At 39.3% G+C, this 16,403-nt stretch overlaps 2 protein-coding genes and 2 non-coding genes across 4 annotated transcripts; 3 read left to right on the top strand and 1 right to left on the bottom strand.

Annotated features, from left to right (window-relative positions):
* The first annotated feature begins 1,745 nt into the window (after nt 1-1,745).
* Nucleotides 1,746-1,817, top strand: TRNAG-UCC. Its single transcript has one exon. It is a non-coding gene; the product is annotated as a tRNA-Gly (tRNA).
* Nucleotides 1,818-2,014: 197 nt separating this feature from the next.
* Nucleotides 2,015-2,097, bottom strand: TRNAL-UAA. The gene has a single exon. It is a non-coding gene; the product is annotated as a tRNA-Leu (tRNA).
* Nucleotides 2,098-14,181: 12,084 nt separating this feature from the next.
* LOC109206111 lies at nt 14,182-14,613 on the top strand. The gene is made up of 2 exons (XM_019368889.1): nt 14,182-14,301; nt 14,407-14,613. Exons 1-2 carry the CDS (start codon nt 14,182-14,184, stop codon nt 14,611-14,613), a joined length of 327 nt encoding a protein of 108 aa, XP_019224434.1.
* Nucleotides 14,614-15,168: 555 nt separating this feature from the next.
* Nucleotides 15,169-15,729, top strand: LOC109206110. Its single transcript, XM_019368888.1, has one exon. It carries the CDS (start codon nt 15,169-15,171, stop codon nt 15,727-15,729), a length of 561 nt encoding a protein of 186 aa, XP_019224433.1.
* Nucleotides 15,730-16,403: the final 674 nt, after the last annotated feature.

Genomic DNA, 16,403 nt, shown 5'->3' with positions numbered 1-16,403 from the left:
TCGACATCCACGTGAACGTTCCTCCCGTCCTGCTCATGATATTCCTCCCGTCCTCCCCATGATTGTTCTTCCCGTCCTCCACAAGACCGTTCTCTATACCGTCTTGTAGATGAAAGTTCATCAGACGGTGATAATGATGTTGTAGAAAAAACCCCTTGACTTTTATATACTTTGAACTAGACAAATAGAAGCAGTTTTGAACTTGTTGTAATTAGTTTTAACTTGGTTTTGGATGGTTATGTTCAATTGAACTTCAATTTGTTAGTTTTAAAGTATTTATTGAATGTTTGGTTGTTGTTGTGTTGTTGTGTTGTTGTTGTTGTTGTTGTTGTTGTTGTTGTTGTTGTTGTTGTTGTTGTTGTTGTTGTGTTGTTGTTGGGGGTATTAGTATGCTGGCAGGTGGTGTAGCTACGAAAACATGTATTTTATGCCAAAATTAAACCCAGAAAAATCAATCGAAGTTGGTCGGTTTTCAAGAAAAATAATAATAATTGCATATTTCCGACAAAGTTGGTCGGTTAATGAACAATGAATTCCCAGAATTCAACATTACCGACCAACTTTGGTCGGTATGTTGCCTGCACTGTTGAGGTTACCGACCAACGTTGGTCGGTAATGATTAATTTTAATTATTTAAAAAAAAATATTTTCAATTACCGACCAAAGTTGATTGATTTTTATTAATTTTAATAATTAATAAAAAAACATAAATTAAATACACCGACCAACTTTGGTCGGTAAATCATTTAAATTGTCAGATGGTCGTTTTAATCTACCGACCAACGTTGGTCGGTAATTTCCGACCAACGTTGGTCAGTAATCCATTCGGACCATCAAAATACTGTCCCAAGCGTATATGGTCGCGTTTTGGTCGGTAATTGGCCATAACCGGCCAAAGTTGTTCGATTTTTCTGGTCGATATTTAGCGGATTTCTAGTAGTGGCACCGCGTATAAAATATTTACATGATTAGATCATTTGTAAGGTAAATTATATATAGTTAAATCTTTGTTTAGGTACATGCCATTTGTTTCGATGGGCCAGGTTTATAGACCTCCCTTATGCTCAACCAATATGATGGTGCTATTTGAAAAATCATGTTCCTCCAAATGTTTCTCTAGCTTTATTTAATATCTCAATATTTACATGTCAATGTCTCGAAATCGTAGAACTAAAGACCAGTTCTAGCCAAGTTCATTAATTTACCTGTGATGCACTAATGCTGATTTCGGACCACTTAACAAGATGTTCCTGTTTTGAGTTGGATCTTTCTTTAACAATTTTAGTCTTGTAACAATATAGTGGATCATATGGGTTACATTTTTATTAGTAGTCTCAGGCCTTTGGACATTGTTAAGTCCATGGTTTAAGTTAGATGGAACACGAAGAAACCGAAGTAATCTGGGGCTAGTTTTTACTCTTCTCCTTTAGCATGTCAATATAGAAGGGAATACATCTCTATACCCTATCAGACAAGATTTGACTCAAAAAGAGACGAGGAAAGAAAATAAGGATTTAACCAAAATTGAGATTTAAAAGTTGCAAAAATGTTCTCATTTCACGCGTCAAAATAGCGAAAGAAGTTTCAGAATATGTACCTCTGAGCATGAATGAATCCGAAAAAGTGTTCTTTTTGGATTTATTTCGACGTTGAGAAGAACAGTTTTTCAACACTGGAAGAATCATCGACTGCACAAATTAAACATCCCAATATAATATATTATAGTAAAATACCTTTCAATAACAGCGTTTGTAGTCCAACGGTTAGGATAATTGCCTTCCAAGCAATAGATCCGGGTTCGACTCCCGGCAGACGCAACTTTTTGTACGTTGTTCTTCCTATAGAACATATATACGAGTCTTGAAGGGACTTTCAATTCTTATTTTTCAGTTCTTCTTTTGTTTTTGTTCTTTAAATAGAAAGGAAATACAGAGATGTGTAATACACTATGTAGTCAAATTTAAAGCACTCCTGCTCTTCTACTATCAGTCTTCAAAGGCGAAAAAAAAAGGTATGCTGGCTGTGGGGTTCGAACCCACGCGCACTAATGTGCAGAAGATCTTAAGTCTTCCCCCTTAACCTCTCGGGCAAACCAGCACAGATATAAATTTAAATTGATTATGAACTACTTGATTAACTGATTAGAATTTTAAATTGAATACTGGTTAAGGATTTTCGACCGAATTCTAGCTTTCTGCCTATTGAAGTTTTCGAGGGACAAACAAGTAGAAAAATAATCCATTTTTAAATTTTATAGCATTATAATAGGAGCAGACGTGATTAGGAATGTTTTATATATGATATGCGTAGTTTGTATTTATCTGCCATTGGAATTGCAAGATCGAAGTTGCATGCTATCTACCTATTTATTATATTTGTCTTTTTGATAGGCTGGACTACTTGTATTTTACGTAAAACTTGTGCGTTAATGCATGTAGGAATTGTTTATATTCAGTCTAGAGAGGGAGCTAGCCGCAAATGCACTAAAATTTTTACTTGAAACATTCTATGCTGCAACGATCGGGAAAAAAAGAGAAATTTTCTATTCTGGTAATTTTTCTACGTTAGAATTATCGGATAAAGATATGATATATGTTACAAGTTTCTAAATTATGCACATGCACATGCACATGCACATGCACAACGCTCCATGCTTAAGTTACTCCCAACGCTCCTTGGAGAAAAATCATTGCAACGCTCCTTGTGAATTGTAATGATTTCTTGCGAAAGGTACAAACCAATATTTATATAGTAGTTACAAGATATAAAAAGACTACACTATTGGGCTTAAACGGTCCAATGACACTCTTAACATGGTGTGATATTGTCCGCTTTGGGCCAAACCCGTACGGTTTTCCCCAAAAGGCCTCACACCATTAAGAGATCCCTACACCTTATATGTAGACTCCCAATCTTTTCAGCTACCAATGTGGTACTTTATTCGCACACCCAACAACTATTACTACAGTTTTGAGCTAATGAAAGTAAATCGGCATAGGTTTCTAGAAATGCATTGTTACCGGAGACATTTCAGGGGACAGCAGCAGATATAGCAGGGCAAATTGGGTTAATGTGGGAATTGATTAAATCCCCATTAATACTTTCACTATTGAGGGTAGCTATGTATGAAAGAGTTATATTCCTTGATGAATATTCTGAGAAGTACAATAAAATGAATATGAATGTTAATTTATAACAACATCCTTATATAACAAGCATTCACTGTAAAAGTCAAGTTTTTCTCGGAACGAATTTTTTATGTTATATTTTGCTTCTCTATAACAGTTTTTTGCCTATAGCAGCAGCATCCATATTTATAGCAGGACGCTCTTTTTAAAATTACTCCTATAACATCCATATAGAATCTTTAAGGTTGTTAATAATAATTCTAAAAATATTCGTACAATCTTTTCCATTGAACAAAGTTTCTATTTCGCGTAAGACATAAAATTTGAAGATTTGTATATGGTACATTTTTCATTGGAAAAATGCCAAATAACATTTAGATAGATTAACTGTTAAGCTCTTAGATTGCCTTCAAGGGAAAGCTGTTGGATACCTTTTTGATGAAAATTTAGACACGAATCTTTGCCAATTCAAGTGTTATATCGCTAGTAAGAGAATGAAATTTACAAAATAAGCTACAATTATAAAGTTCTTCCATTAATCTTGAAAGAATTTAATTTTCTAAGTAGCTTTAAAATGTGTGCCTCAGAGTTTAAATCTTTATACGTTTAGTTATGAATTTATTAATAATGTATTAGCTTTATTCAATATTTAACTAGTGAAATATGCAAACAAGATAACTCTAAGTATAACAACAATTTAAAATAATTCAAATTACATGTCTATCCTATACATTATGTTTATCACTCCCCCTCAAGCGAAGCACGGTCTGGAAGAACGTTGACTGTGTCACGCAGAAACAACATTCTCAAAGATTGAAGAGATTCTGTTAATAAATCAATAATATGGTCTTGAGTTGGGACATATTGAACTTGAATTACTCCGGAAGCAACCTTTTTCCATACAAAATGAATGTCAATTTCAATATATTTGGCACGAGAATGTTGGACGGGGTTATGAGCCAAGTAATGCTACTTATATTATCACAAAAAAATAGTGGGAAGAGAAGATATGGGCATATATAGATCTCATAAGAGAAATTGCACCGAAATAATCTCAACAGCAACATGAGCAAGTGATCTATATTCTGTTTCAGCACTGGAGCGAGAGACAACACTCTGCTTCTTAGAAGACCAAGAAACAAGCACAAAGCTAAGGTAGATTGCGACCAAAGAACTAACTAAGGTAGAATAAGAAGCAGTATGAATAATATCGTCCACATAGAGGAGAAGAATAACAATATCAATATTATTTTTGTAGATAAACAGAGAACAATTTGACATACTATTTTTAAAACCATGACGAAAAAGAAAGAAGTAAAATGTTGAAACCGTGTGTAGACGTTCAATTTTGACACTCCCTTTTAAAATTAATTTATTTATACTTAATGTTTTGCAATAAATGTGTCAAAAATATTTTAAATCAAATAATATCTATTTTTACAAAAAATTAGCAATTAATAGTGTTAAAATTAATAATTTAGTATTATATAATTACAAAATTTATCATATTTACTATTTTGAGATTATTAAAGTAACCTTTATATACATTATGTAGGTTTTATAATTAATTTAATAAATTATTCCTTAATATTTAGTTAATTAGCCTACTATTTCAATAATTCGGAATCAATGTCATAATTTAGAAGGTAAAGTGTTTTTATAATTAATTAATTATGGCAAGTAGTAGATTATTTGATAATTATAATTTTTACTATATTTTATTTAAAGTAATTAAGTTTATTTAATTTAATTATAAAAGAGTTAAAAACCCAAATTGCAATTTCTTAATTAAAGACGAAATAGCTATACAGTAAATTATTTTTAGCCCAATACCCAAGCCCAAACGGATTTGAATCAGTCCAAATAACCCCTTCAACTCCACCTTGGCGATCCACGCCACCCTCTCTTAGCCAACCGAATTGCACCACGTCACCCGTCTCTATCACTCACACGACAAACATAAGCAATCCGAGCCGTCGATCCAAGCCATCAACGGTCTACGTTTATCCCTATTTTTATTTTAATTTAAGCTCCCAACCAGATATTACCACAACCGTTAAATCACACAGATTCAACGGTTCCTGTATTTTTTCATAAAAATATTTTAACCCCTGATTTATTAGGAACTTTGATCTAATGATCCAACGGCCCAGATCTGTTCCCCCATTTTTTTATCCTTAGAGACGGACTACCCCAACCCCAAACCCTAAATCATTTCTCCTAAGACCCTGCTGCCCCCTTTCCCTTTGCTCTCTTCTTTCTCTTCTCTCATACATCTGTCAATCACTGAATTCTTGCACAAATCTATACAAGGTCACAAATCAAGCCTGAAACCATTCTTTTGCCTTCTGATACCCACAAATCTCGCCGGATTGTTTTCGTTTTTCATCACTAGATTTGAAATCCCCAATTCTGGAACCCTAAGCTCAAAACGCAATTAGTCTGATTCTCTTTCGTTCTTTCAAATCAAGCATGCACGACCATCCATCTTGTCCTTGGACTGTGAATCCTGCTATTTTCTTTCCATTTCCACCGATGAAATTCAAAAGCTCTAATTATGAAGTCACAGACCAAAAGGCGAAACCTAAACACGTCTGGTTTCTCTTATGACCTTTCAAATCGGAGCATGCATGGACTTCTTGCTAGTTTCATCATGAAGATTCGTTACCCAGAGGTCAAACACCGTTACTTCTGGATTTTAGAGTTTACCCGATGGGTCTTCACCTTCAGCAGACAACCTCTCTCCTCTCAGGTAAAATCTATCACTACTTTCCCTCTGTCTCTTAGATTTCCACCCGATTTTGCTTGGATCATCTAGTATCGTCACTCTCCACTATCGCCTGAACCTCTTTGGAATCCTAAGGCATTGAACGCTACTATAAATACAAGCTTTAATGCTCTCAACTGATCATCACCTAACAGAAGAGAACATACATACGAAATTACTGAAAAACAATCAATTTCAAGTCTTGAAAATCAAACTAGGTTTCTCTCTAACTAGTTCTCTAATTCTTTCCGATTCTGAGCATTACACTGGTCGAAGTCTTGAGTTTTGGATTCTTATCGGCTAGATAAGAGTCTCATTTGGTTTGCTGCCTTAAAGGAGGTTAGTGAACCTCAACTCTCATCCTCATTTAATCGTATGGATTTGCAAGCATGATTGTTCTGTTATCTTTTGTAAATGACACTATCGATAATGTATTATGGTTGACTATTTTTATGTGTTTGTTATTAATCTATAACTGATCAATGGATTCTAGAATCATAAGTTCCTTAATATGTTGAAACTAGAACCAATTGATTAGTTAATCCTGATGAACATTTTGATAACTTATATGCACTGTTAAACATTTAAGAATAACCACCTCCGAACCTTCTATCGTGTCTTGGCCGTACACTATCACACACAATGGCACGCGAGGGTTGTCTTTTACACACCTCCGAACCTTCTTTCAAAATTCTTCAGTTTAAGAGAATGGCTTTGTCAGGTCAACTGACATAACTTCTCGCAGTATTCAGTCCAACTCAAAATTAGGAAATACTCTACTCTAGCAAACATAGGTTATATTTCATAAACCTTAGGTGGGTCGATCCTTGGCATCGACACACAATTAGGAAGTCCACTCTAATGTCAACGGGTCATGCACCCAACGCCATGAATTTTGTTGAAGGATGAACTAATCAGGACGTGACACTTAAGATTCGAAGCAAACACTTAGCAAACCCCTTTTTTTCCACCCTCTTCAGAAATCGAAATCAACCAGAATGTTCCCGAGATCACTATGGTGATGGGAGCACCGGACAAGCTGAAGCAATGGTGGAAGAACATTCGCCGAGAGCATGGAGACGAAATCAGGACACACCTAGGAGCATTGACTGCCTTACTAAACATTCAGACTGATAGGGTGCTTACCCGCTTACTGATAGAATTCTGGGATCCGGCCAAAGTAGTTTTCAAGTTTGCTGACTGTGAGTTGGTGCCAACGTTGGAAGAAGTTACTATTTTTATAGAGCTGCCATTTACTGGGAGGAGGCCGATACTACCGGTTATCATAACGGGCTACAAGTTTCTCGATGCTTTAGGTCTGGCAAACAGCCGGGGTCTGAAAAACATTAAAGATGGATGGGTAAGCCTGGACTAATTGTTCGATAGGTTTGGACATCGTGAGAGCTACGAATGGTACTAGGTAGAATTTCAGTGTGATCAGGCAACCTGGGAAAGTCTCTGACTCATAACCTTCTCTTTGGTGCTGCTAGGACTGCTGGTTTTTTCATAAAGGAGAGGACGGATCAAGATTAACTTGCTGCCTGTGGTCTTGGCAACATTCCAGGGTAACCTCCAAGCCACATTGGTACCTATGGTGTTAGCAGAAATCTTCAGAGCATTGTCTGCATCTTCTTGGGGGTACGATTTTTTCAAGGGATGCAATATGTTGCTTCAAATATGGGCCACAGAGCACTTCTTTTAGTGAGAGGCCATAGATGACTACTTTGTGGGCTTTAGAAAAATGATTCGAAGTTACAGTGAGAGATTGAGGCATTGGGTCTCCCCGCACGGGCAAGAAGAATGGAGAGACATGTTGACCAAATTAAGTGGAGAGTGGATCAACTGGAAGCTATCATGGCTGAGCGGCAGGGCAATCCTAAGGACTCCCCAGAAGTATTTCATCGAGCTGATAGGACTCGAGGGCATCAAGCCATACTTACCCCTACGAGTCTCAGGCAGTTTAGGTTGATTCAAGATGTAACTCTCTTGACAAGGACGACACTGTAAGAAGATGAGTACAATGGGCAGATCCCGATACCAAGGATAAGGAGGCTTTAGGAGGAGTGGAACGATCTAGTCGCGATGCCAATGGGTCAGAATTCGTAGTGCACTGCGGAATACTATGTCTGGATCAATGAAGAGGATGAGCTAGCTCGACCAAGGAGGGAAGGAATAGCCTGGCTGGAAGATGCAGTGGAGGCTTTGCAAATCTATCATGAGATTTTGCCGCACTACCTCGTGACTACCTATATGTACTGCCAAGTGGTCCCGTGGTGAATTGATCACATGTTGCCACCTCCCGAGGATGATGACCGAGTAGTTGAATGCATACAGACTGAGTCTGAGACAGAACTAGAGGAAGACCTCGAGTTCAATAGTGATGAAGAAGAATTTGAAGATGACCCGGAAGAAGAACTGGAAGAAGAAAAAGAGATGGGGAATGATTCCGGGGATGGCTGTTAGAAGCTGGCTGATTTCACTCTTTTTTCCCACCTTGTATCTTTAATCTTGAACCTTTCCAATTTCCTAAAGACAAGTTTGTTTGAGCCCATGTAATCCCATGAATATTGAAAACAATGATGTAACCTTTGCTCCTGCCTGTTACAATCCAAGTATTATCAATGAAAGACAAAATTTGCTTCAGATTTGAATGTGTCAAATCTGATTATTTGTCAAAATTCGTGACTTAGGCCTACCTCTGGCAAAGAGAGGTCCCTCAAACTTTAGGAAACGCGCTTGCTTGAAAACGTGAACTAACTGCTCTGTGCGCCTATATTTGTGCAAACATTGAAACTGACTTTTGTTCTTTCCTTTTCTTTTCTTGTATTACTTTATTATTTATTCCCCAAAAAGAAGAAGTTGGACTGGTGGAAGCACTGTACAACTTGAGATCGAACGGGAAGATGTCTGCAACAGATAATCTAACCGAACACGCTCTGGTAATAGCTGATAGCCCGGGGCGATCAGGAGAGAAGGATGATATATGGAATGACGAACATGTGGCTAGGATGGCCCGAGAGATGGAATCACTATAGGAGGAAGAACAACACATTCGAGAATTGGCACATCTGGCGGTGACGACGCTCCCACAACCATCCCATTTTTCTTTTCTAAATTCAATCCCCGACCATGTTCCTTCAACTACTCGCCAAGCAAACAATACCCTCACTTCAGTCCCTAGCACATAGATTATACCCCCAATAACCCCTACGAACCCACCCAACCTTCCTATACACACCCCTTTTGTACAAAATTACGTTCAAACGCCTCAAAATCCGCCAGTTGCTACCAATAAAATTCATACCCCTCCTCTTGATAGTGTCACCTTCACCACTAACCAAAACTAGCACATACCGCTGCAAATGAGTGATACGTTCCTCCCGTATATGCCGTTTCAGAACCCACTTTCACAGCACCCGTCATGGTCAGGATGCCTGAAGTTGATCAATATGCCAAAATGGAAAGAGAAGCTAAGTATAAGAAGGAAGAGTCGGTATCCAAACAATAGCGGGCATTGAGGAAACAAATGAAAAACTTTCAGGTCGTTCGAGGGAGCAAAAGTCTAGATTATGCGGATCTGTGTATACACCCTGATATGGATATGCCGATAGGGTACAAGGCCTCCGAAGTTTGATATCTTTGATAGGACATGTGATCCCCATGCACACTTGATAGCCTACTGCGATAAGCTAGTTGGAGTAGGAAGAAATAAGAAGTTGAGGATGAAGCTGTTCATAAGGAGTTTACAGGGGAGGCACTTACTTGGTACACTCGCCGAGATCCCCGAAACTGCAGGGAGTGGCAGGATATGGCAAAAGATTTCATGAAGCGCTTCCGGTTCAACACAAAATTACCCCGGATAGGTTCGCTCCGGTAAACTTGCCTAAGAAGCAGTCAAAATCATTTCAAGAGTATGCACTACGATGGAGGTCAGAGGCCTACAGACACAACCCTCGTTAGATGACAGTGAGTTGAATAAGTAATTCATCAGGGCTTAGGAAGGAATCTATTTTGAGAAAATGATGAGCATGATGGGGTAGAAGTTCTTGAACTTGTTAAACTGGGAGATTTTCTAGAAGGGGGTATAAAGTCCGGCAAGATACAATCTATGACTGCATTGTAAGAAGCTAGCAAAGCAATCTAATCCGGTTCAATAGGCAGCTGAAAGAAGAAAAATGAAGAGGTATCAACAATCATTCCTTATTACCAGTCCAATCCACACCATGGAAACAAATTTTACTCTCCGAATACCCATTCCCCACACCCACCTATTTATGCTCCAGTATACAACACACAACCATACTACAATCCCCAACCTTAATATAATCCACCTCGCGCCCATACAAATCCAAATCCACCACGGCCATACGCTCTAGTTCAAACTACCACTTATCAATCCGACCCACCTATAAACCCTGACCTCGCCCAAATTTTGAAGAAAGAGGTTCCAGAAACTGCACCCTAATTGCTGAACCTTTGGCTTAACTGCTTGAAAGACATAGGAGAGTAGGCTTGATACATCCAATAGAAGGAAGGATTCCTAAGTATCCTTCAAAATACTTTGATGCAACCAAACGGTGCGTCTACCACTCAAAGGTACCGGGGCATGATACAGAGGATTGCTTCAAACTGAAAAAATGAAATTGAGTCACTGATCAAAGTGGAGCCATTCAGTGCACCCCAGCTCCGCCCAATGTGAACTATAACCCACCGCCGAACCACCGAAATCAAGGAGCTAATATGATCACATGGATAAAGAATATGACTTGAAAGGGACCATCGTCACAATAGAAAACACTGAGGTTGTGAGGGTTCTACCTCAAAGGACTCTGATAATCATCGTATAGTTAAAACCTACAGTGATGGTCTAGACTTACCAGCAACAGTCCATCGCTGTTATCAAGGATGAAGAGGATCGAGAATACAAGACAGTCCCATGGACATATCAGGTGAAAAGGAAAGCCAAGATGACAGATTCCGCAGCGGCTCATGGAATGACCAGGCCAGGGAGGTGTTACACTCCTAAAGAAGTAAATTGAGGGAATCCAGGAAGGGAACATATACAGAGAAAGAATATAACAGATCTGGAGGCTACAACATTTTGGAAGAAGATGACAACCAAAGAATACTCTGTGGTGGAACAATTAAAGAAAACCCGGATTCAAATATCAATCATGGATCTACAGATGAGTTCTGACAGTCACAAAGACTCCTTGATGAAAATGTTAAGTGGGTGAGAGTTCCAAGCAACACTACCAACGAGTCATTGGCAACAACCATCGGAAAGATGGTCGAAGAAAATATGATCACCTTCCGAAGAGATGAGCTTCCTGTAGAGGACGTGGGTCATAACAGAGCCTTACACATCACCGTCAAATATGGAGATAAGGTGGCATCCCGAGTACTTGTTGATGGAGGATCAGGATTCAATATTTGCCTTCTCTCTACCCTATGAGAGTTAGCTATTCATCTGAGAGAAGTAAAAGAAATTCATGTGAGGGTAAGAGCTTTCGACGGGTCACAGAAGGACGTCAGTGGAGAAATCTATTTGGCCCTGCAAATTAGACCAGTTGAGTTTCCCATACTGTTCTATGTAATGGATATTTCATCTCCATACAACCTGTTGCTAGGAAGACCTTGGATACACATGGCATGGACAATCCCATCTGCTCTCCACCAATGCATGAAGTTCGAATGGGGTTGTCAAGAGATTGTAGTCCATAGAGAATGGAGCCAGTCAGCTAATCTTGAACATGTAGTTTCGTTCATAGAAAGATTGGACGGGGTTGCTTTTCATGCGATCGAGATCATATAGACCACAGAGATAGAAGAGACCGGGAAAAATCTGGGTATGCAGTCACCATACGGATCAAAGATGGATATGAGAGAAATGATGAAGTACAGATATAGACCGGGAACCGCATTGGGAGCCTGATCAGGTGGGATAACAGAGTCGATTGAGCCAAGCAGGTAGAAAGGTAGAGCCGACATAAGGTATCAGCCTCCAACTAGAAAGACTTGTACCGGTGGCTTTGGGAAGAAAGCTTTTGTGCTAGAACGTGTTTCGAGTCCGGGTCAGAGCTCAAAACCAGAGGACAACATCGTCGATGCAATGGGTAGCTGTTCGTAACCATGATCGAGAAATGTTGCGACAAGGTTGATATCAAGACACCAACCATTCGGAATGCCGAACCAGGAGAGGACTTGCAGAATTAGAATACCAGCCCAATTTTGGTTCGCCAGGAGTCTTGGTAGTGTGGAATTGTAAATCTTTTGAAAAAAAGTGCACGGTCAATTGAGTCTTGAACCGTGTCTGTACTCTTTTGTCATTTGCCTCCTTGAACGCTCAGACATTCCTCTTTTGATGAAATAAAAAATGTTTCTTAAAATTATTGCAAACTTTTATCGCTTCATTTATACCTAGGTTTTCTTTTAAGTAATCAAAACGATAAAAACCCGCATTCCACGATTATGACATGTAACGAAACCCTCAAGCAAAGCGATCCAGATTACGAGGAATATGACGAAAGCATGATTCTAGATAATCTCCCACAAGAGATTGAACAATTTGAAATCCAGAAAAAGCCTAACCTTGACGTGACAAAAGTAGTCAACTTGGGAAGCGAAGAAGACGTGAAAGAAACTCGAATCAACAACCATTTGGAAGCAGAGCAGAAAGAAGAATTGGTTGAGCTCCTCCAATAGTACATCGACATATTCGCATGGTCATATGATGATATGCCTGGGTTAAGCACCGACATCATTTCGCATCGATTGCCTACCGATCCTGCCAAACCGCCAGTCAAACAAAAACCCAGAAAGTTCAAGCCGGACCTTAGTAGCTAAGAAATAGAGGCAAATGTGGTGAGAGTAACCAATTACCCCACGTGGTTGGAAAATATCGTAACGGTACCAAAGAAGGATGGGAAGATCAGGAAATGTGTGGATTATCGAAATCTTAACAAGGCTAGTCCAAAGGACGATTTCCATTTACCAAATATTCATATCCTCATGGACAACTACGCAAATCATGAGCCGCAGTCATTCGTGGATTGTTTCGCCGAGTACCATCAGATCTTGATACATGAAGAAGATGCAGAGAAGATAATGTTCACTATGCCTTGGGGAGTTACTATTAAAGAGTCATGCCATTCGGCCTCAAGAACGCCGACGCTATTTACATGAGGGCCATGACAACCTTCTTTCACAACATGATCCACAAAGAAATCGAGGTATGTGTGGATAATGTCATCATCACGTCCCGAAAGAGTTCAGAATATTTGGACGACTTGAAGAAGTTTTTTCAACGCTTGCGGAGGTATAGTTTAAAGTTGAACCCTACAAAATACACGTTCGGAATCTCTACTGGAAAATTGCCGGGTTTCATCATAAGTAGGAAAGGGATAGAACTAGATCCTTCAAAGATCAAAGCCATTCAAGAGTTGCCACCGCCTAAAAGCAAGAAGTATGTGATGAGTTTCCTTGGTAGGCTAAATTACATTAGTAGATTCATAGCCCAGTCCACGGTAATTTGTGAGCCCATCTTCAACCTGTTGAAAAAAGATGCTGCTACGAAATGGACGGAGGAGTGTCAAAAAGCCTTCAACAAAATAAAGGAGTACTTGTCAAATCCACCAGCGTTGGTTCCTCCCGAACCCGAGAAGCCATTGTTGTTATACTTGTTAGTTGTGGACAATCCATTTGGATGCGTGTTGGGACAACACGATGAGACTGGGAAAAAGGAGCAAGCCATCTACTACTTAAGAAAGAAGTTTACACCATATGAAGTCAAATATACTCTGATAGAGTACTTGCTGTGCCTTGACTTGGATCACCCAGAAATTGAGGCATTACATGTCAGCATACTCCACGCATATAATATCCCGACTCGATTCTCTCAAGTATATCTTTTAAAAGCCGATGCCTATAGGAAAACTAGCCAAATGGAAAATTCTTCTCAGCGAATTTGACATTGTGTACATAACATAGAAGGCCATCAAAGGACAAGCCTTAGCTAATCACCTTGCAGAGAATCCAGTGGACCAGGATTATGACCCGCTCACCACATACTTCCCAGACGAAGAAGTGTTGTTCAGCGGAGAAGATATTGTAGAGTCATACCCAGGGTGGAGAATGTTCTTCGACAGAGCAGCGAATTTCAAAGGAGTAGGAATTTGGGAAGTCCTAATTTCAAAATGAGGACAATATTACCCGACATAAACAAAGATAAGGTTCCCTTGCACCAATAGTATAGCCGAGTACAAAGCTTGCATCCTCGGGATTAGGATGGCGGTTGGCATGAACATCAAGGAGCTTTTTGTCAGAGGAGATTCTGATATGTTGATACATCAAGTTCAAGGAGAATGGACTACCAAGAACGTCAAGATCCTTCCGTACCTGCACTGTGTATAGGAGCTATGTAAGAAGTTCACAAAGATCGAGTTCAAATACATTCCCAGGATTCAAAACGAGTTTGTCGACGCTCTCGCAACCTTGTCTTCTATGATCCAGTATCCAGATAAGAATTACATCGACCCTATCGAGATAGAAATCAGGGATCAACATGCGTACTGCTTTTATGTAGATAAAGAACCAGACAGTAAGCCGTGGTACCACGACATCAAAAGGTTCCTTGAAATAAGAGAGTATCCAGAGAATGCCATGAGCACTAAGAAGGCTAGCGAATCACTATTTCATCAATGGGGAAGTCCTACATAGGAAGATCTCAGACTTGGGTCTGTTAAGATGTGTAGATGCAGCTAAAGCAACCAGACTATAAGAAGAAATACACGCAGGGACATGTGGACCCCATATGAACGGCTTCACCTTAGCCAAAAAGATTTTATGAGCCGGATACTTTTGGATGATCAAGGAAAGTGATAGTAACCGCTATGTGCAGAAGTTTAACCAGTGCCAGATCCACGGGAATTTCATCCGGGTTCCACCTAATAAGTTGAGTGTAATGGGTTCCCCTTGGCCATTCTCCGTTTGGGGCATGGACGTAATTGGACCTATAGAGCCCGCTGCATCAAATGGACACCTTTTTATCTTGTAGCAATTGATTACTTCACCAAATGGCTCGAAGCTTCTACATACAAGGTCGTTACGAATAAAGTAGTGGCAGATTTCATCCGTAACAACATAGTCTGTCGGTTTGGGATACCCGAGTCGATCATCACTGAATACGCAACCAATCTCAACAGTGATCTCATGAGGGAAATTTGTTAGAAGTTTAGAATTGTACACCATAACTCTATAGCCTGCTGACCACAAATGAATGGAGCAGTTGAAGCAGCCAACAAAAACATCAAAAGGATTCTAAGAAAGATAGTGGACAATCACAGGCAGTGGAATGGGAAATTGTCCTTTGCCTTACTAGGTTATCGGACCATCATGAGGACATCCACTGGGGCAACGCCATACATGTTGGTATATGGCACTAAAGTTCTGATACCCGCAAAAGTCAAAATACCGTCCTTGAGAGTCATTCAAGAAGCCAAACTAGACGATGCAGAATGGATACGGGTCAGGGAGGAGCAACTCATGCTCATTAATGAGAAGAGAATGGACGCAATAGGCCATGGTCAGATATATCAAATAGGATGGCTAGCCCAACAAAAGGGTGAAACCTCGCCAATTTATACCTGGGCAGTTGGTTTTGAGAAAATATTACCTCATCAAAAAGAAGCCAAAGGAAAGTCTGCGCCCAATTGGCAAGGTCCTTACGTGGTCCACCGAGTGTTGTCGGGAGGAGCTCTGATCTTGGCAGAGATGGACGGAACAGTCATCAGGAAGCCTATCAACTCAGACACAATCAAGAAATACTACATTTGAATACAGTAGAGTTAGATTTTGGTTGTAATAGAACTACGCTCGACTTGACTTCCCACGGAGGGATACATAGGCAATCCACATATAGTAATAACAATCTACATATCTTTAGATTGTTATTACTACATATCTTGTGTTGTTATTACTTGTGATCAATACTTCTTTCATGAAAAAATATAGTAGAAAAAGCTTATAAGGGATAGAATGGGGAAAGTCCATAGATCACTGTGTATTAATACAAACAGAAGAAGTAAAGAAACTTGATAATTCAAACGGAAGAAGTAGAAAATATGGTGCTTGCCAAGAACAATCATTACATAATGAATTAAAACGTTGGAAAGAATTGCAAGATAGTTTATTATTCCAAAGGCTGAATACATCTGTAGCCCCTTAAACTTGTCAAAAAAATTCACATAAACACTTATACTAGAGTTTGTACCTATTGAACACTTGAAGTATATTCAAATTGTATCAATTGAACCCTTCGAGAACAACTTGATAAAAAGACCGTGTGCGTGCAGCTCAAACGCTAATGAAGTGGCAATCAACAAGTAAAATAAAGACATGTGGCAGCTTAATGGAAAAGACAAAAATTATTCTGCGTTTGCATTAACAAACCCAGCCTTTCTTTGTTGTTTCCTCAATGTACTCTCTTCCACCATTGAAACCACCTGCAA

Source organism: Nicotiana attenuata, unplaced genomic scaffold (assembly GCF_001879085.1).
Source record: "Nicotiana attenuata strain UT unplaced genomic scaffold, NIATTr2, whole genome shotgun sequence".
NCBI lineage: Eukaryota > Viridiplantae > Streptophyta > Magnoliopsida > Solanales > Solanaceae > Nicotiana > Nicotiana attenuata.
The sequence above is the reverse complement of the archived record's forward strand: the minus strand, read 5'-3'. Positions and strand labels throughout refer to the sequence as shown.

Bases quoted from the DNA above. Each gene is read 5' to 3' on its own strand.
- LOC109206111 (XM_019368889.1), top strand. From the start codon at position 14,182: ATGGCGGTTGGCATGAACATCAAGGAGCTTTTTGTCAGAGGAGATTCT. The intron at 14,302-14,406 runs GTATAGGAGCTA...TCTATGATCCAG, and splicing joins TCCTTCCGTACCTGCACTGT to TATCCAGATAAGAATTACAT.
- LOC109206110 (XM_019368888.1), top strand. From the start codon at position 15,169: ATGAATGGAGCAGTTGAAGCAGCCAACAAAAACATCAAAAGGATTCTA.